The sequence below is a fragment of the Struthio camelus genome, chromosome 4 (assembly GCF_040807025.1).
Source record: "Struthio camelus isolate bStrCam1 chromosome 4, bStrCam1.hap1, whole genome shotgun sequence".
NCBI lineage: Eukaryota > Metazoa > Chordata > Aves > Struthioniformes > Struthionidae > Struthio > Struthio camelus.
Genome location: NC_090945.1, coordinates 38,225,090 through 38,246,128, shown reverse-complemented (window position 1 = coordinate 38,246,128; position 21,039 = coordinate 38,225,090). Strand labels below are relative to the sequence as shown.

The 21,039-nt window shown below is 40.6% G+C and overlaps 1 protein-coding gene and 1 long non-coding RNA gene across 33 annotated transcripts in view; one reads left to right on the top strand and one right to left on the bottom strand.

Moving 5' to 3' along the window:
* Positions 1 to 9,540, top strand: part of FBXW7 (F-box and WD repeat domain containing 7) — a 191,148-nt gene extending 181,608 nt beyond the window's left edge. For all 4 annotated transcript variants that reach the window (XM_068942291.1, XM_068942292.1, XM_068942290.1 and 1 more), the window contains 3 exons: positions 1,715 to 1,940; positions 6,266 to 6,476; positions 7,495 to 9,540. In XM_068942291.1, the coding sequence (XP_068798392.1) occupies positions 1,715 to 1,940; positions 6,266 to 6,476; positions 7,495 to 7,763 (706 nt within the window). In that variant the 3' untranslated portion in view covers positions 7,764 to 9,540. The remainder of the gene's footprint in view (positions 1 to 1,714; positions 1,941 to 6,265; positions 6,477 to 7,494) is intronic.
* The window catches only part of LOC104145532 (uncharacterized), a 251,341-nt gene that overhangs the window by 22,501 nt on the left and 207,801 nt on the right, over positions 1 to 21,039 (bottom strand). For 17 of the 29 annotated variants that reach the window (XR_011140963.1, XR_011140966.1, XR_011140980.1 and 14 more), the window contains 3 exons: positions 10,618 to 12,595; positions 6,255 to 6,435; positions 3,587 to 3,755 (listed from right to left, as the gene is read on the bottom strand). This is a non-coding gene — a long non-coding RNA (uncharacterized lncRNA). The remainder of the gene's footprint in view (positions 1 to 3,586; positions 3,756 to 6,254; positions 6,436 to 10,617; positions 12,596 to 21,039) is intronic. The other 12 variants (XR_011140984.1, XR_011140978.1, XR_011140977.1 and 9 more) reach the window with 4 other exon arrangements.

Below are 21,039 nucleotides of genomic sequence, written 5' to 3'. Positions count from 1 at the left end.
ATGCTCCAGTCCCCTCATCATCTTTGTAGCCCTCCGCTGGATTCTCTCCAGTAGCACCATGTCTCTCTTGCACTGGGGAGCCCAGAATTGGACACAGTACTCCAGGTGAGGCCTCCCCAGGGCCTCCCCAGGGCTGAGTAGAGGGGCAGGATCACCTCCCTCGACCTGCTGGCAACACTCTGCCTAATGCACCCCAGGAGACCATTGGCCTTCTTGGCCACGAGGGCACACTGCTGGCTCATGGTTAACTTGCTGCCCACCAGGACTCCCAGGTCCTTCTCTGCAGAGCTGCAGAGAAGCCAGCAGGTCAGCCCCCAGCCTGTACTGGTGCCTTGGGTTATTCCTCCTCACATGCAGGACCCTGCACTTGCCTTTGTTGAACTTCAGGAGGTTCCTCTCCACCCAGCTCTCCAGCCTGTCCAGGTCCCTCTGAATGGCAGCCCAGTCTTCTGGTGTGTCAGCCACTCCCCCCAGTTCTGTATCATCAGCAAACTTGCTGAGGAGGCACTCTGTCCCTTCATCCAGGTCACTGATGTCAAACAGTATTGGGCCCCTAAAGGACGCCGCTAGCTACAGGCCTCCAAATAGACTTTGCGCCACTGACCACAACCCTCTGAGCTCTGCCATTCAGCCAGTTTTCAGTCTGTTGGCTGAATTGTTGTTGGCTGTTGGCTCATTTAGTCCATACTTGATCAGAAAATGCTTCTAAAACTTGGATGCATACCCTAATATTGATTAAAACACAAAACAGACATAGTAGTCAAACTAAACTACATAAAGCAACGCAAAGGAGATGCTTAATAGAAGCAAAAGCGTAAGCGTGCGAACTGAGGAACAGAAAATTAGAAGTCATGTACTTTAATGATCTACCTTATTTCAAAACTATTTCTTTGTCATGCTGTGAGCTAGTCTCCTACACTGAATAATTTTTCTCCTTTTTATCAGTGTTGAAAAAAAGTCAGTCTGTAAAATGAGTAAGCTTGTAAGTATTGTCTCTGTAGCATTTTTGTTAAAATTTTAACTGGTTATAGCATAATTTCTGCAGTAGCAAACAGCAGAAAAGCTGTATTATTTGGTTAAGGTATGGCGTTGTTGACAGAGTGGCCTAGTTGTATTTCTTCTTTTCTTTTGAAGAACACTGAGATTTTTTTTTTCTATCCTAGCAATCACGGGAATACCAGTAACATGAATTCCTTTTCTTTTCTATTCTAGCCTAAAAAGGCTTTTAAAAGTATAAACTATACAAATCAAGCAGAATGACTAATGTTTTACTGAAAATAAAACTTCTTAAAAAAAAGAAAGATCATCTTTGTTAAATTGCTGTATTTAGTTGCATCATTAAAACAGGACGCTCACCACACTGGCCTTTAGCTCAGCACACAAGCTTTCATACATGGATACAACAGTCCACATCTCTTCTCATAGCATCATTTTACTGTTCAGGACTGTAGTGCCTTTTAAATACTGTTTGCTAATTATATGAAATACATGGCTCCTGAAGAGGTGAGTAGGGCACGGAAGAAAAAAGACTCAAGTCTTTTGCAGTCCTAATAAGATGTGAAGCCAAACAGATCTTTGGTGGCCAGTGGACAAATGCTATCTAGTGTCCAAAAGGAATTTCAGCTTGTAACTGATTTATAGCCAGGTCCAATTGTTTTAACACTTTTATTTATTTGTAATGCTAAATACAGGAGGGGTTTTCTTGTTTCCTCAGAGTGGTCAGTGGTTCTCGAGATGCTACGCTAAGAGTTTGGGACATAGAGACGGGCCAGTGTTTACATGTTCTGATGGGCCACGTAGCTGCAGTTCGCTGTGTTCAGTATGATGGCAGAAGGGTTGTAAGTGGTGCATACGATTTTATGGTCAAAGTGTGGGATCCAGAGACAGAGACCTGTCTGCACACGCTGCAAGGGCATACTAACAGAGTCTACTCTTTACAGGTATGTGATTTTCATCTGTTGCTATAGTTTCCTGAAGTAGCATTTAAAGTCAGTTTATTTCACCTTGTTTATGAAATTGTGGGTACCTACTTCAGTATCACACAATCCACAAGAATATAGGGACATCTGTATTATTCCCCTCTTCCATTTTGTTATATTAGTTTTATGTTGTTGTCCTCATTTAGAGAGTTTTTAGAGACGCATCTTTTAAAGCACACAGTACAATAAGGCCCAGATCTCTGTCCCCACAAGTTACACAGGTTTGTGGGTTGTTTTGTTTTTGAAATCTTGCATATATTTTGCAATGGAGCTATGTTTTTGGTTCCCCCAAGGAAATTCTAGTGATTATTTTTTAAATAAATTAGATGATATAGTAATTTAAAACACGCCAAAAATAAAGAAAAATTGGTTGGATTAATGTTCTGAATTATCCACATCTGTTTATACTTATTTTGTAGTCACATCTAGTTCCAAACTGTAATTCACAGTAAAGCTGAAACAAAAATTTTAATGCCCTGACAGGACATAAATCTCCAGCCTTCTACTTCCTCTTCTTTGAGTAGAGGCCAGATCTACAATTGTGAGGCTGTGTCATCAGTGACATGTTATTGTAGATGTAGGTTATTACTGGTATTACTTTGTGGCTTGGCTCTATTGCCTCAAGTCACCACGCGGTCGGTTAAAACTATTCTGGCAAAAATACACATAGACCTAATGGAGATTCTCCTTACCTTTACTAACCCAAAAGATTGTCTTATTCATCAACAGAGTGAAAGTGTCACTCCCAGGCACTGCGAGGACAAAGAAATTGATTTCATGCTTTTGTGCCTGTTCTCATCACAGTCTGGCAGGACTAAAAAAGTTAACGAAATTTAAAATTGTGTAATTGTATTCTGCACATGTTCTAATCTGGTTTACAGTACAGAAAGTAAAGCTCAGTGCTAGAGCTAGAGAAACATTTTCATAAATGGTTTCATCAAAAGGTATTTCTCACCTTAGATTAAATATGAACAAAATACCGATTTGATTTTCTTTCTAAAAAATATGCAGGAAAATCTCTAGTCCTCCTCTTAACATTCATATGCTGAGGAGTATTCTTTCAACAAGCGGCAAACAGGTTAAAAATGCTGTAATACAGATCTCTTGAAATATTTAGGAAGCTTTTAGTTCTTTTCTCTTCATCTACTGCAGTTTGGGAAGTGTATGTTATTTTGCCTTATCCTCACTGGTTGCTCTTGTTTTGGCTGATGGATATTAATGTCTTGTTCTGATATGGAGTAATACGGACCACATAATTGGGTAACACTGATACTGTTGCCTCTGCAAATGCAGCATAGGGTTCTAAAACAAGAGTCTAGGGGGGCAGGAGGCTATCGGTGTTTACAGTTTTAGGACAGAAACATTCTTTGAATTGTATGGTGGGTTCCTACCCTTTGGCCTGAAATAGCCTGAAACAGCAGAACTCTCAGAATCAGACTGAAGGAAACATGTGACCCAGTCTGTCCTCCCCATCCCCACTTCAAGCAGATTCAATTATATCTCAACATTTGCCCATCTGCAGACTCCCCCAGCATTTTCCAGAGATCCTTATGCAACAGTTTAAGACTACTGACCATGTTCGGTTTCTTAGTCACCCTCTTAGGTACCTTTGTAGTAATCCATGCACTCTCTGGGGTACGTGGATAACGGCTCACAACCACTGATCCAAACTGTTGTTTACTTAATTGTAGCAATACAAGGATAAAGTTTTTCTTGATGCCAAGCCTTAAAAAATTCTTTCTGCATAGCTGGCGTATTTGGATTGCAGTTAATTTGCTGGGGGAAAAAAAAGAATTCAGAAGCTGTTGAATCAATCTTTTTTAGTTTAGGAAAGAAAAACATTCCATGGTCTTTCCACCCAACAGATCTGTTTGTTAGCCTACTTATCATTCCTGTTGCTTTTATCTGAACTCAGATTAGTTCACATCCTTTTTTTGAAAGCAAGGTGCCCAAAACAGGATACAAAATTCCAGTCAAAGTCTTATTGGTGCTTACTAGAATTGAAAGGTTATTTTATATGCCTTATATAGCATATCCCTATTTCAGATCTATATATAGGTTTTTTTTTTCCCCACAGGAAGTACAAGGTATGCAGATAAGCAGTTTTAGGGAGGGACTGGCACGTCCCTCTCTCAAAATCTTTTGACCCCAAGTGTTGTGCACAACCATGTTTGCAGATAGAGATCGAAGACGTTAATTTTCTACAAGTTTTATTAAAATAAGCAGTGAGATAACTGCTTATTGGGTTCTCGCTTCTCTGTTATTAGATACCAGTCAGTCCACGTGGACAATGTTAGATTGCCCTCATGGTAACAGAGATTCCTGCCTTGTCGTTCTCCCAGGCTGCAGTCATGCCTTCATTCATTTCTACCCAAGCTCAGATCTTTGCAGTGGTCACTTGACTTTCATACTCTTTGCTTTGGGGCAGCTCTTTAAATACCATCCAAATCCTAATGAAAATGCTGAAGGGCCAGACACCTCTGGAAGTCTCTCATATCTCTGACTACGCTGTGAGCAAAGTTTTGAACTGGATAGTATCCCTACATCAAATGTCTCCTTCTTTATGAAACTATAATGGAGACAGCTGCTGTTTCACATGACTTTTTACCCTGTCACAAAAATATCAGATTGGTTAAATTGGTTCCGCTGCAAATCTATGTATGTTTACTGCTACTTCTTGCATTGCTAAGGGTTTAAAACCGGACTGATTATTTGATAGTTCCTTCTGGAAATTGAAGTTAGGCTGAAGGATCCATAATGCCCCATCTCCCATCAGCATCTCCTTTAATAATGAAAGGAATTGTGTTTGCCATCTGAACCTCCTGTCTTCCATGAAATCTCAAAGATAGCAGCAGATGTCTCTGAGATTGCCTTAAAACCACTCGCCTTACGTGGTTCTTCCCCATTCTTGCTGAAGTTCGTACTCAGTTGTTACTGGTGTTAGCACTGTTAGCCTACACTCACATGGCTGAGGACTGAGGCAAAAAAAGTTAAATAGTGGCCACATTTGGTGTTTCCTTCCCTCTGAGCATAAATGAACTTTTCTTGGCCTTCCTCTTGTTTTTTACAGAGTAGTGTTTTGTCATCCTTAATGGCTCTTGCTAGTTTCATCTTGTTTTGTGCCCTGCCTTTCTGATTTTGTCCCAGTGTGCCAGTGTGCTCTTTCATTCACATCTCTTGATCTAGTTTCTACTTTTTGTACAATTCCTTGTGCTGTAGCCAAGTGAGTCGTGGTAATTTACTACACTTCCTATCTTTCCTTCACATAAGGATAGTTTGTGTCTTTAAGAAAGTGCCAACTCCCCTGAACTCTTCTTCCCCTCAGAGACTAGATACATAAAAACCTCATGGGAAGGAAGTCTCAATTTATTGAAGTATTCCTCCTTGAAGCTCACTGTTTTTATTCTACTGTGCTTTTTCCTTCCCTTTTTAAGAATTCTGGGCTCTTATGTCATTGTCACTATCACTCAAGTTACTTTTCACCTTTATATTCTCTACATGTTCATTCCTCTTGGTCAGAATTGTCTCATCTCTTACTTGATTTCTCTACGTATTCATGTTCTACATATTTCTGGTTCATATATAAATGAACCAGCATGCGTATGCGCGTGTGTACACACACACACACACACACACACACCCCACCCATACAGAAAATCCAAGAATGCATACATCTGTGTTAGCATGTATTGCTTTTGCAACATACATCTAGAAAGTTTAAGTTCCTTACTGCACACAATCATGATTTGGATATAGTGTGCGGGGGAGGGGGGATAAAATGGCTTAATAGCACCATTTTTGCTTTCCTTCATGTTCCTGTTTTGGCTTTTGCACAGAGGATCCTGGATTAACGTTGTTGCCCTTGTCCAGCTTGAAGTCCCTTACACTTGTGAAAAGCAAGTTTGACTACTTAATTTCATTAGGAGAACAAAATTCTTTTACTGTTTCTTTGTTGTACATTGTAGTATAGTCAGGATATTACTATGTTTAAAAGCATTGTACTGTATTCAGAAATACATAGTACAAAGTCTCTTTTTCTCCTTGAACTGAGTACCTCATAGACCATGTCTATAACAGGAAATTCCACTGACCATAAATCACTTGCTCTGATATCAAGCATGGTCATTCAGTGCTTACACTGAATTTTTATTTTGTAATGCCATTTCCAAATATATACAGCAGCTAATGATTCATTTAGTGAATTAAGTGCTCAGTAATCTACTTCATATACAGCACATCATAAGACCCTAATATAATTGCTTGTAATAGATTTACCTTTCTTGTAGTTTGATGGAATCCATGTGGTGAGTGGATCTCTTGACACTTCCATCCGAGTTTGGGATGTGGAGACAGGAAACTGCATTCACACGCTAACAGGCCACCAGTCTTTAACAAGTGGAATGGAACTCAAGGACAATATACTGGTGTCTGGGAATGCGGATTCTACAGTCAAAATCTGGGACATTAAAACAGGACAATGTTTACAGACATTGCAAGGTGAGTTTAAACTTCTTCGATGTAGATCAAACTACCTGCTGTTATCTATGCTCCATATTCTATTAAAAAAAAAAAACTTTAAAAAATTATATACAAAGTAACAACCACAGACCATTTACAACTTAGAAATCATTTTTCTGATGACAGCTGTATGATCCTTCCCCGAGTTAGAAGAACAAAATGTATTTAATCTAATCTATTCAAATCACTTGCCTATTATGAAAGGCAGATGGTCTGGGTTGACAGAAATTTGCTACGGGTATATTAGCCTACTAAACCACAGAAATATCTAGGAAATGGCATCTCAAAACAGTCAGTCAACTTATTTAGGGGTCACTTGGATGTTTCAAAGCCTACTGATTAATTGGATTGGGAGGCAAAGTACACTGTCTGTTACAATAAATCAAAAGAAATGAGTGGAAGATGTTTCCTTTATTTTATAAAGAAGAAAGATTTCAGTTTCCATTTTGACAGTTGCCACTCAGGCGTGCACACATGAACACAGTTTTCTTTCCCTAAATAATGTCTTACATCATTCCCTTATATCATAACCAATAGCCTTGAAATTAATTTCACCATAAAGCAGGCTCTGCTGTTTTAACTCCTATTTACAGCTACTAACTGGAATTTATAACAGCACCACCGTTTTCTATAATCAAGAATTAGGAGTGCCCTCATAATAAGCTCTTCAAAGGGGTTTGGAGACAGACACCTACAGGTTCTGTAGTCACCTCACTCTGGATGGCTAAGTTCATTTGCACAGATTTCCAGGTATACACACTTGCCTTACTGTTTGTATACAACAGAACAAGATCACTGTAACAAAGAAGGAAATCCTGGGGAATTTTTCTATACCTATATTCACTCTTAGAAAATACAAGCACAAAAACTGAATTAATAATACTGCTATGAGATAGAAACACCTGTGTGCAAATATACAGGTATTTAGTTTATAGGCCCTGCTGTCTGTTGTTGCTATCTGACTACAAACAGAAATGTTTTGGTTTTACTGTTATAGGTCCCAACAAGCATCAGAGTGCTGTGACCTGTTTACAGTTCAACAAGAACTTTGTAATTACCAGCTCAGATGATGGGACTGTAAAACTCTGGGACTTGAAAACGGGTGAATTTATCCGAAATCTAGTCACATTGGAGAGTGGGGGGAGTGGAGGCGTTGTGTGGCGGATCAGAGCTTCTAATACAAAGCTAGTGTGCGCAGTTGGAAGCCGGAATGGGACTGAGGAAACAAAGCTGCTGGTGTTGGACTTTGACGTGGATATGAAGTGAAGGGCAGAAAGAATTTGTCCAAACGTGTAGACGATGTTCTCCTTTCCCTCCCCCGAAAAAAAAAAAGAAAAAAGAAAAAAAGAAAAAGGAAAAAAAAAATCCCTTGTCCTTGGTGGTGCAGGATGTTGGCTTGGGGCAACAGATCCTAAAGACCTACAGACTACGAAGGAGAAGACAAAGATGACAAACTATAACTGACAAGAGAGGCATTTGCTGTCTCGTCACATAAAAAAGGCTACACTTTTGACCGGGGCAGCTTTGCAAAAAATACGCCTTTATAAATGAAACCAGGTGCAATTATTTCTTTACTTTTCCTCCAAGTGCTCCTTGAGCAATTTGGGGGTTAAACAAAAAAGTTACAATTCTTGTTAACAGGTTAGTTTATCACAAAGATCTTGAAAGAAGCTGCACACGCAAGGCTGCTCGTGCACCCCTAGGCCACCCTGGGCCCTGCCAGGCCTGGCAGCCCCTCTGAGCAACGTGCTCTCAGCTGGCCGCTCCGAGCGGGGGGGTTGGACAAGATGACCTCCAGAGGTCCCTTCCAACCTCTACGACTTTCAAAAACTAGAGAGCATCTGCAATGAATAAAAACAAAACAAAACAAAACAAAACAAACAAAAGTCCATTCCTGGTGTGGAAAAGCTAAAATATTACTGTGAATTGTTTTGTACAGTTTTATCAGAGCTTTTTCTTTCCTTTTTTTTTTTTTTTTTTTTTTGCCAACCATTGCCAATGTCAATCACAGTATTAGCCTCTGTTTAATCTATTTACTGTTGCTTCCATCTACACTCTTCAATGCATAAGTTGCTCTGAGGTGGCAAGTTGTCCTGGGTTTTGAGAGTCCGCTGATGGATTTAATTCGCAATGCTGGTGCTAGAAGTAGGTCTTCAATTATGGGATTGTTGTCCCACCCCTGTACTGTATTCCCAGTGGCCAAACTTATTTATGCTGCTAAATGAAAGAAAGAAAAGCAAATTATTTTTTTTTATTTTTTTTCTGCTGTGACGTTTTAGTCCCAGACTGAATTCCAAATTTGCTCTAGTTTGGTTACAGAAAAAAGACTTTTTGCCACTGAAACTTGAGCCAACTGTGCCTCTAAGAGGCTGAGAGTGGAAGAGTTTCAGACAATTAAGAGTGAAGTTTGCCTGCAAATAAAGAATTGAGTGTGTGTGCAAAGCTTATTTTCTTTTTTCTGGGCAAAAATTAAAACACATTCCTTAGAACAAAGCTCTTGCAGCCTGTTCTGTGGGGAAATTTTTCTTTGTGAGGGCTGTGGTGAATGGAATGAACATACATTTAAAAAAAAAACTGTCAAAATTTTTAAAAAATATTATAAAATACAAAAATGAAAATAAAGTTGCTGGTCAGTCTTAGTGTTTTACAGTATTTGAGAAAAAAACAACTGTTACAGTTATTGCTGGGAGGAACTGACAGAGCAAAAACTTAAGTTTTTGTAAAGTTGTCATATGCAAACAAAATGAAACATGAGAGTCAAATGGTTTGCCTCATTCTCCAAGAGCCACAACTCAAGCTGAACTGTGAAAGTGGTTTAACACTGTATCCTAGGCGATCTTTTTTCCTCCTTTTTTTTTTTGTTTTTGTTTTATTTATAGTCTGATTTAAAGCAATCAGATTCCAGTTGGTTAATTTTAGTTATGTAACAACCTGACATGATGGAGGAAAACAACCTTTAAAGGGATTGTGTCTATGGTTTGATTCACTTAGAAATTTTATTTTCTTATAACTTAAGTGCAATAAAATGTGTTTTTTCATGTTAGTTGGTCGTCTTTTCTTCTGTGTCTTGTTGTTAGTTTAATATTATATATCCTGTGACGTCTAAATCAGGTCAAGTTTCTCAGCTTACTGGTAGATGCAAGAAGTCCAGCAAGATATTTTGATGTGACACTTCCACAAACGCGTGCATGAGTGTCCTCTACTTCAGCGGTCGTATAGAATTTATCACATGGACTTCAGCAAACATGCAGTAAAGCCATTAACTTCCTATCACTAAGAACATACTAGGATTTGACTCTGGAGGGAGTTAGCTAGAAGAAGCTTCTGAAGTGTCTAAAAGTTCTTCCAACAGCATTTTGTTTCTGCATCTCAAAATGAAACCTGATGTTTATTATTTATTCATTTCAATCAATCAATTGATTGCCATCTCGGAGCAGAGAATAAATCCATATGCAACTAAAATCAACGTTAGGATCTTAGGAGAGCTTGAAATAAAGCCTCTAAGAAAAAAAAATCCTACAAAAACTCCAGACTGGTCCCTAAAGCAGTTTCCTCAGTGCACTGAAACACAGGTAACTTACTTACTTACTTATCAATCATCAGCTGTCTTAGAAACCTAGTAACTGAATGTCAATTTCTCTCTTAAATTTCCTTGACCAAAATTACATTTTCTTCTGTGCATGTCTTTTCTATCAGGGTATGCAATTTACTTGTTTGTGACAGTTTTCTGTATAGAAAACTACCTGTCATTAAAAAAAAAAAAAAACGAAGAGAAAACACATGGGTGGAAGAGAAAAATATTTATACAGTTATAGTCTATGACTATATACTATTAAAATGTAGCTCCTATCTCGTTATGCAAAGCAAATAAAAGGATTGCAGTTCCATCTGGCCTCTAGAGATAAAAAAGCCTTACAAAATGACCAAGCATCTACAATTTGTAAAAACTCGTTCTTTGAGTTGGCGTTTAAGGGGGGGGGGAAAAAAAAAAAAAAGCATTGACATATATAGTTATGATCATCTCGGTATTTATGTAAAAACAATTAAAGATGTAATACTCTCATGTTAAAAGGATGGTTTAGGTTTTTTTTTTTTTTTTTTTTTTTTTTTAAGAACTTACCTGTGTAGTAGCCCAGGCCCCTTAGGGCTCAGTTTAAGGCCCTGCTCTTGGAAACAGGAGTGGGCTGAGAAGGTCGGCCAGGACTCTCAGATGGTGTCAGTCTGCACTGCACTATTTAAAGTAAAGTAGGGGATGGACCCAGACAGGTTAAAAAAAATGAATATTTAATGAAGGGATCTGATCAATAGCTTAAGATTAGGTAAAAAAGAGCAAAGGCATTTGCCTAACTGAAGGAGAACAAGAGATTTCTGAGCAACATTAAGCTGGAGGGCAGGAATACAAATCAGGTCAGAAAAATGAAATGACAGAAGAGGCAAACTTAACAAATCCAAACCAGTTCAAGCTGTGTTTAAGTACACTTTAAGCAGCCAATATGACCAGGATCAAAATGTGCTTAACTAGAGTTCACAAGTTTTTCACTTGATACTGTAGTTCCAATGCTATCTTACAGTCAAATTAATACAAAGTAACTTGAACCCATTAAGCAACCCACATCATTCATAGTTTCCTTCATCCCAGAAAAAAAAAGGATTAGCCGCAAAGACAAGATGTGAGAGAGTGTTGCATATTAAAAAGAAAAACCAACACGCTTAAGTATTACTTTTTAAAAGGCTTTCCCCTCCCCCAATAAAACAACGTGGTAAGTTAATTGTGTTAGTGCTTTAGAGAACTCTGTTTTGCTGAAAGTCTGTTTAGATTTGTAGGAGTTCATGTTGCTTCAGTGACACCCGAACAACATAGCTTAATAGGCAGAATTTTCATCATTTATTAAAATGACAGCATTTCAAATTTGGGACGATAGTAAACATTATCTGAGACACTGTTAGAGCAGGTATGCAGTGTTTTTCTTTCTTTATGGTATCCTTTTCACCCCCTTATGCTGATACACTCACCATAACATAGAGTTCACTTGTCTCAGAGCGCTGTCAGGTCCCTTAATCTCATTCCTCTGTATCTCTTTAGTCGGGCAACCGACGATACTGTACCTGAGCATGTTTAGGAACCATCTCTTCTTCAGTTCATATAACTAGATTTTGGTTCAGAGAATTTATTTATTTGTACACACACACACACACATATATATAAACATTTGCGAATCATAGTGTAGACTAGAACTACTTTATGCATGTAGTCTTGAATCCAGTGGCTTATTCACCATAGCTTATGTCAAAATGCTCTCTGCAGCTATCAGAGAGACATTATTGTGGTAGTGTTTCTAGAGTCTTATCCTCTTGCTTTAATGCTGATTCCCTTGTTTCTTTTTGTTTCAGCCCTAGAAAATACATCTCTGTTTTCTCTTGTATCTGCTACCAAGTCAACAACAGTAAAAGATGTTTTAACAGGTATTCTTTTGCAGGCCTCAATTTTAGCTAGCAATATGAAGTCACAGAATTAGTATTGCCACTTGCTCAAAGATCCTGTTCCCAGGTTTTTACATATCCATTTACTTGTTCATGAGATTAAAAACTTGACTTTTAACAGCTGTGTCTACAATAATTTGTAGTTCAGATCAGGTATGCGCTTTTGCAGCAACTCTCCTGACAAACCATGGTGCAGCCTCAAAGCACACAAACCACATTGCTTTGAGGTGAAACTAAAGCAGAAGCACCTCCACGTGCTCCAGCCACTAGCAGCATGTGTGGGACCAAACCAGAGCTAGTCCAACACCTCAAAAATGCATTAATGTGGACATTAGGCCCTCAGCACCAACAGCTTCACGCTGCAGATCTCCTCCTCCTGCACAACACTGATGGCCTGTGCAGGCCTATAGCTTACTCCAGCAGGCCTTCTTCGACTGCCCTCTCCCACAGTGCTCATGACTCCTGGTTTGCAATAACCAGCCAACCCTCACCCAAATGGTAGTAGTAGAAGAACAGTACCCACCTGACATCGCTATGGAGTTTATGCCAGACAGCTAAGTTCAAATGCCTTCAAGTCTCTTTCAGCATGGGGATGTTTTTCTGATCCATTTACAGAACTGGTTTAAAAGAAAGACTTACATTAATATATTCTTAAAAAAAGAAATACATTTATATTTCACTATCAGGCTGACCAACATTTTCTACCTGCAAGTCAGCACCTGAACCATTCAGAAGAGTGAATCATAAAATCTTGTTAATCAGAGAGGCAAAAGGACCAGATCACAACAATAAAAAAAACCTGCCAATAAACACTCGAGTTACTCTGACCAAACAACAGTTAATCACTTAAAGGATAATACCCTAGCATACTGATTACTAAATCTTTAAAGAAGGTGAAATATTTGTCTTTCCATCTCCCACATACTGTACTTGTCATTTTATCTGTAACCTTGATCCTTGGCCTTGATATTTTGCAAAGATAGATGTTATGCAATGATGTTTATTACTTTTATGATCGTATATGATGTTTATTATTATACATGAATTATATGATCAAATAGTTATTGATATACATTACACTTTCTAAACTTAATCCAAAAATGGCATATCTTATTTGTCAAACCTATTTCAATGATATATTTCCTCAGTCATCAACACAGGCTAATAAATACAACAGATGTTTAAACCTAAGAGATGTTCCAGATCCCCTCTGAGACAGTCTGACAAACTAGGTGACACCAGCAATTCAGACACCATGATGGGCTCCTGCTCCCTGCTCAGACTGCCAAACAGCCCAGGAGCTGTAGCAGTATTTAAAGAAAAAAAATGGTGCGTTATGCTACCACAGGTACCACCACTGCTGAGATGAAATTCTGCAGCACTCTGTGTGTCTGCAGTTCCCAAGAACCCATGGCGCTATGCCCTTGTATATATTGCATTGCTCTAGTCCAGACAGGACATAAGATTCCTGTAAAATCCCGACAATGCATCATCTGGATAGGACAGACTCTGCTCTCCAGCTAGAGATGGCAGAAAATGTTAATCACAGGTGCTGTCGCAGAGGAATCCAGCAGTGTTTTTACTAACTACACTGCACAGCCCAAGTGAGGGTGCCCAGACTTTGCCAAAGGAACTAGCCAGCTCCTCCAGCTCTCCTCTTTCGTCCTCTCATCTGCCTTGCTCAGCTTCAGCTTCAGCTACCCAATCTTTACTCACAGCTGATTACGTCCAGCCTTGTGGCAGCAATAATTTTGGTGAAAGAAAAGTAGAACAGTTTGTCCACTGCATCTCAGTGGTGCTGGAATCTCTACTGTACTTCCTCCCATTTTCTGCACAGACACAGCCCTGCCTCAGTCTAACACTGAGGGCTCCAGTGGAGCCCATGAAGATGAGCGTGCATCCTTCAGCCTGTGACAATCAGGGCTGCTAACCTGATTTCCACCTTACATCCAATGCTATTTCTAATTGAAAATAATATTCTAGACCCTGTGCAATTAGGAAAGTTTCAAGTTGATTTCAATGCCTTGTTAATTTGGGCACAAAGCTGTAATGCCACAGACCTCACCCGGGTTGGGCATCTCCATGTATGCAAAACAGGCATACCCTAAGAAGCTTCATAGCGTAGAAGGGCCATGAACTTTTTTGCCTGCAAGCTGAGAGAGTTTATGGACATGGAACAAACACTGCTACTCATTCATGAGAATAAACGCAAGGTCTATGTGAGCTGGATCAGAAATGACATACGAAAATCAGTGAAAGGTAGATACAATTTTTTCTGTGTCCAGGAGATCGTCAGTGTTAAGTGCTAGAAACCCTAGTATGGGGTATTTCGCCATTCTAATGGACAAAGCACTGGCATAAGTTTTTTTCATGAAGACTTTGGCCTGGCTGGCCTGTAGCTGACAGTACAACCAACTGATGTTAGCTCCGACTTCAGTTTCTGTTATGAGGTGGATGAATTCCAATGAGCTTTTCTTACCCCAGGCGAGCTGTTTGATGAGAAGATGAATGGGATGCCACCTACCTTCTTCTTCTGTCTGGCTCATCATGTCAGCCAGCCAGATGTTTGATATACACATTTCACAGGTTGCTTACTGTGCACTACTGAGAGTGCTTTGTTCTCTTAATTTAAAACAGGAAACATGGAACGTAGAAGATCCAAAAACTTCAAAAGAAGTTTCCATTGCCAAAGGAGCTGTATTTTGACTCAAGTTCATTCTCTAGATTAAATATCCAAATCTGACAGTGTGGGAAGATGCTCACACCTTCAGGAGGATTGAAAATTTCCAAGGAATAAAGGGATTCAGATTAGTTGGTTGTAAAAATCACTGGGGTAAACCAAGCAGTACAACAATTCCTGAGTTTTATTCTGAGCTCCTCAGTTTGAAATGAATTTCTAATAATACCACAGCTGTGCAGACACATAGCAGTACAGAGCATGTTTCCTTTACCCTGGGATACAGAAGATGTGAGCACTAAGTTCCTGTCTCTTTTCTAACTGTCATGTACTTTTAGGTTTCCTAATATGTGTCATCATGAATTCTAAATTCTCACACTATAGTTTGGAAGAAGGAAGAACTCAAAAGGTGGAGACTAGAAAGGACTCCAGAAAATGTGCCTTTGGACTGCTTTGGACTTGTTTGCGTTGGTGTCCCTCCTGCCACTTCTCAGTTGACCTTCTAGACAGAATGTTCCACACACACATGTAAAAACTGCTCGTTTAGAGGTGTTTAATGCTGCAGTGTGATCTCAGATTGGAGGCTGTCATTAACTAGCACACTCATTTTCCCAGATAAACAAATTTTATAGGAACATGTTAGGCTGCTTTCCTCACTGGAAAAGTTTTCCTGATTTTTTCTGTTGGTGTTTTAATGTCTGCTTAGCACATGCTTTAGGCATGCACTGGATGCGATGGCTTTACCATTCTGCCATTCTGTTGGCTGCTACCACACTTCAAATATCCCACTTCACCCCCCAAAACACAATAACGATGATGTTCCTCATGTCCACCCTCACATCACACACAATTTGATATTACATCTCAAGACCAGATAACGGATCTGTCTGGATCCGTCCGTTCACTGGCAGTCACTGCCGCAGAACCAGCTCTTGAGGCCTCCCTGTTTGTCATCACCTGCTGCATGGCAGAACGGGGAGAACCCAGGGCAGAACAGCAATGAGGTGGAGGAACGTATCTGTACGTTAGATAGCACCAGTCCGGCCTTGTATTAGTATAACTAGATGGGATATAGCTCCGCTAAGCCCACAGGTGCTCCAACTGGAGTTACAAAATTGAAGATTACAGGCTATATTTAAATAGTATCAAACTATATGTTCCTTTCTATACATACACATTCACATCTTGGAATATTTTTGGCTTTACATACTTAAAAAAAAAAAAAAAGACTTAATGATTTCATAGTCTTTCTGTTTTCCTCTATTTGCTTCCCTCATCTTTTCTTCAACACTTGCACTTCAGTCTCCTCATGCTTCCTGCCTCCTTTGTCCTGTTCCTTCTGTTCTTCTTTTCAAGTCTTACAATTCATGTCTCCTGTTTTTCAGGGTTTTTTCTCTTCCTCATCTTTTCCCATTCCCTCACCTTCTTCCCTGCTTAAAACTGTCATAGCTAGCCTCTCTTTCCTGCTTCACCCCAAGAGCCGAGTCGGCAGGCTGGAGTCTTTCCACACCACTGCATAGATATAAACACAGAATGTTTCAAATCAGTTCTTACTTGTCCAATTTATTTGAGACATACAGATCTTTAAAACTGCCGAACCTATTATCATCACATATGATCTTTCACAGAACATAAATAAGCCAAATGTGAAGCAAATTCAGAGCACTCAGAAAAATGCATGTATTTGTCTGCCTCAGCACTAAAGATCTACTGCCTATCCACAGTCCACAAATGATTCAAATGTTTCAACAGCAATAGGATCAGGCCCTGTAAGCATGGACCAAAATTTGCCACCAATTTCACAAAGAGCTGAACAACTTGCCTCACTTAATTCCATACTCATTAAATGTTCTCTCTACTGCTTTCTGCTGAAAGATAGTATTTTCTTAAATATCCTGTATTATTCACCAAATTGCTCCTTAGGAAATCTAGTGTGTAAAGTCAAACAAGTTTGAAAATACTCCTCATGGATAATGTACGCTTTTCTAAATCTACACAGAATTCACAAGCTATTTTGGGTTAAAAATCTCTGGATAGATTCATCTCTGGAAAGAGGTCAAGTGATCTCTACAGACCATGTTTCACACAGCTACGCATAAATAAGAAATTGAGGCTGCAAACGAACCCGCAGTCCAAACTACTACAGCGGCCGATATTCCTTCCGGTACTACCAAACGCAACACAGCTGGGGTAGTGCGGTCTGTCAGGCTGTGTTAACAATAATACATAAGACACGTCTAAACCAATCTAGTCCACATTGCTCACTAATTCCTAATACGCAGTGACAGCGTAAGCAATAAAAGCTCCAGAGCCAGCGCATGATGTGATTGCACACTGGGTGTATTACCCTGACACTGGTGAATTTTAACTGTTCTAGTGACATACTGTACCCAATTGAAAAAGCCAGGGACATCCAAGCACTTCTGTGAGATTCGGCTTCTGTAATAGTGTTAAACCAACATAACTTAATTCAAAAAGATAAACAACTATTAAAAAGGGATGCAAACTGACCAAAGCGACAAAGCCACAGATAAGACATGCTGGTCTTAGCAGGAGAAAAAGCAGTAAAAACAAACAAAACAAAGAAGAATGAATGGGTTCACAATGAACCCAAATCAAAAAAGAAAAAACGAAAGAAAGAAAGAAAAACCCAATCCTTGCATCTTTTATTCGCCTATTACATTTCAGCATAATAATACTGTTAGCAATCACAGTTGGGGCCTCCTCTCCTTGCTGGAGACATGTGTCCGCCTATGCGCAGCACAAGCTCTGTGTATACCGCATCCACAGACTCCATGGCACTATTTGCCCAGTGAGAAAGATGTACAGGATCTGACTTTTTTTTTGTTTTTATTTTTGCATATTGCATTCAAGTGTTTTCCTTTCGCTTCTGCGAACGCAAGCTGTGGGCTGTTTTCAGAAACAAAACGGAACAGCAACTTCTCTACTCCCCCCGGCTTGAACTAAGATGACGACAGATCATTGCTGCCACTTACCCTCTCTAGGCTGAAGAGCCATTACATCGGGGAAAATAAATTAGAATTACCCAGCGGTCCGAAGTCCAAAAAGCCTGACACATGACCAGCACGGCATCGTACAGGCCCGAGGTAAAGAAGCTTTTCCTCACTGACACCCAGAGCAAGTCCCATGCAGCTAACCGGAGCCACCACGCATAGAATAGAAAGGGAGTGAAACCTAACAGTGACGGGAACAGACACTCTTCCATAGGCACCAGGACAGCACCAGAGAAGACAAAACGTGTGTCTAACATCAGCACCTTCTGCTTTGCTCACGTCTCCCTTGGAAAACCCGCACGACATTATGCAATCTGATTTATTATACAGTACGATGCAGACAAAATTGCTCTGACAGGGAGAGAAGAGTTCCTTTCATCTCTGACTCTCCAAACAAATCATCCTCTCCAATTATTACCTAAATCTCTTTATTTATGCACACAAACTGGAGCTGAAATTTTCCGCGTCGCAGAAACGCCCCCTCCCCTTGCACGGGGGAGAACTAGCACGCACAGGGGTGCCTCGGGCCACCACGCCTGGTCACAGCCACCACAGACCCAACAGACTGTCCATAGAACGATCTCTCTTTCTCCATGGCTTGTCTCTACAAATTCCAAACAGAAATTAATAACCCTCTGGCTTTTGGCAAGAGCAAAACTGGTGAGGTAAAAGACGCTACTCCCCAGGCACCACGAAAACGAAAGCGTCGTTCTTTCAGCGTTATGACAACTGAGGTAATTTCTCCCTGCTTATAACAGCAATGAAATTGCAGTAGTGATACCTCATACTAAGGCAAAATTTACCTTGGCACATACATTTTAGGACTGTTACCCTGCACCCAGGTAAGAGGTGCAGAGATGACTGACCATAAAGTATTTTTCACTGCCAGGAGAGATGATTGTTTCCAACCTGTGCTTCTTAAAAAATGTAGAAAACCTACTTTTAGCGGAACCCTCGCCCCTCCTTCTGCCAGTTGAGGATTTTAAAATTTGCATTAAGCATGCAGTTACTCTTGGAAAGCAATACAGGTTTGTGAGAGCCACTCGAGTTCAGAGGCCTGCTGCGGAAGGTGGAGCGGCTTTCCAGATTAGCGTTTGGTGGTGAGAGTACCTGCCTGCCCACGCACTCCAGCGCACACGCTCTTAGACGTTTTTCGGCAACCACCCGATGCGCACTAAACAGTGAGCAATTGAGAGCTCAAGCAAACGACATGGAGGAACGGATAATTAGCCAACAGGAACGCATCCAGCTACAGTTATACTCCATAAAGGTTAGAGACCCGATTCCTCCTCATTTACAGGCGGTACTGAAGGAATTTATAGAGCTTTACGCAAACTACTAATACGCAATTTTACTGCAAACAATTTACAATCAAATGAAGTGAAAGCGAGAAGCAAAGAGTACATTAATGACTTAATTTTCCTGTTGCATTTCTCTTCATTTTATTTTCCTGTGAAGACCAATTTTAAAAATGGCTTAATTTGCCAGTAAATAAACATAATTTTTTTCTTTTAATTATTATTGCATAAAAGCTGAAATACTAATATGAACAGTGCTGTCCTCTGCTGAGGACAGTCCTATATTGCCATCCTTCAGCAACAGAAATTTGGAAAACATCGATACTTCTCAGACTCAAAATTCATGTCTTAAAGCAGCATATGAAGAATCATAGTATCTGAAAACAAAATTCAGCATTTGGGGCAAACAATAAGCAATTTCTAAATTTTACAGCACGCCATGAACACTGTCAGGTGTGACTTACAAATACAGTCACTGTTCTGTCAAAAAGGGAGCACAAATGTCAAAGCAGCTTGGTAAGACTCCACTGGAGCTTCATCTACACTAGGACAGATCTGGGTGCAGCTAAATTAGTGCAGTAAATTTTTCTTAGGTTCAGAGGCTGTCTAAAGGCGCTGGTCAAAAGTGTCAAACAAAGACCTCTGTCTAGAGGAAGGACCTAGGCGAGGCCATCGTTTCGCAGGACGGCTGTCGGTTTGGGACTCACTCCCAGAACAGCCACCCTGTCCCCTCTGGACCTGGGTCTAGCACTCAGCTGAGCTGCTCAAAGAGTCAGCAAACTCCTCAAATTTGTACGTCTGGCTGATTTTCTGCAGGTTTAGCAAGCTGAACTGGCTCAAGGGCTTGGAGAGCTGCCAACACAAGGGCAGCAAGGGGCCACAGCAAGGCTGGCCTGCCTCTCCCAGTGTCAGCGAGCTGGTAACACGTCGTGAGACAAGGAGTCAGGCTGACATCTCGATGCTGTCAAGGTAAAGTGCGAGTGCTTCACTCATCCCTAATCCTTCCATTCCCACATTTTCCATGTTATTCATTCTCATGCTCATTTGACCCCCAAGGGACCTCATTCAGATCCTCTGGGCAACAGTGCCCTGTAAGACTGGCTCAGCAGCTCAAACTACATCCTCTGACCAGCTCAACCATTTCAGGAAACATCACCAACACTGGACCAGGCTGAACTCCTTTTCTTAAAGAAATTATTTGAATTTTTGCCTTAAATTAAATGTCTGTGGCTAGACAGTAGCATAAACTCTGAACAATAAGCTACCTGCTGCTCTGTTAGATAAAGAAACTTTCCTCCTACCTTCCTAAAGGAAGCGTAATGGCTGCTGAGACCTTGTATGGCTCAAGCTACACGAGCCTGCCCATCCCCAGCACCACCTCTGCAGAGTAGAGGCCTCAAACACCTACAGAGTAAACCTGCAATCTCATCTCTGTGCCTAGTCCAACTCATTCGCATGCTGCCATATGGGAAGCAGGAGGCTGCTGTAGGAGCAGAAACCCCAGGCACTGCCAAGCGAGTGTGCAGTGGCTGCTGGGGAATCTGCTGCTTTTGCCTCGAGGTATCCTTGCACCCTGGTAGCTCATCACGAGCCCAAAAGAAATGCACAGAAAAAAACTGCAGTCACAGTGCGTGATCCAAGCTTGGAAGAACAAGTCTGAGTCCTGCTTAAGCCATGCTATTGGAAAATGTGGAGACACATAGCTGGACATGAGGCTGGGCCTGGCCCTGCTTGGCTCAGTAACGTGAATGAATAGGCCATCAAGGAAAGTAATACGTCAAGGCGAAAACAGGTTTGGTTTGTAGCACACACTGCTTTCTTCCTCTCGCTGAGCAAACAGCGCAAAGTGTTCCTTTCAACCAGCACAGTACAAAGGAAACCAAGGGTGCAAGAGGTACTTCCCCGTAGGTATCCTCCTGGGCTAGCAAAAGAGACAGTGAGAGGCTATATGGCTGAATCAAGCATTAATGTCCACAAAGACAACGCAGCTTTAGCCTAGGTCTTGCTGAGCTGAAAAACAGCAGGAAGACGTGAATTCCGGCAATTTAAGCAGGACATTAAATATTATATCA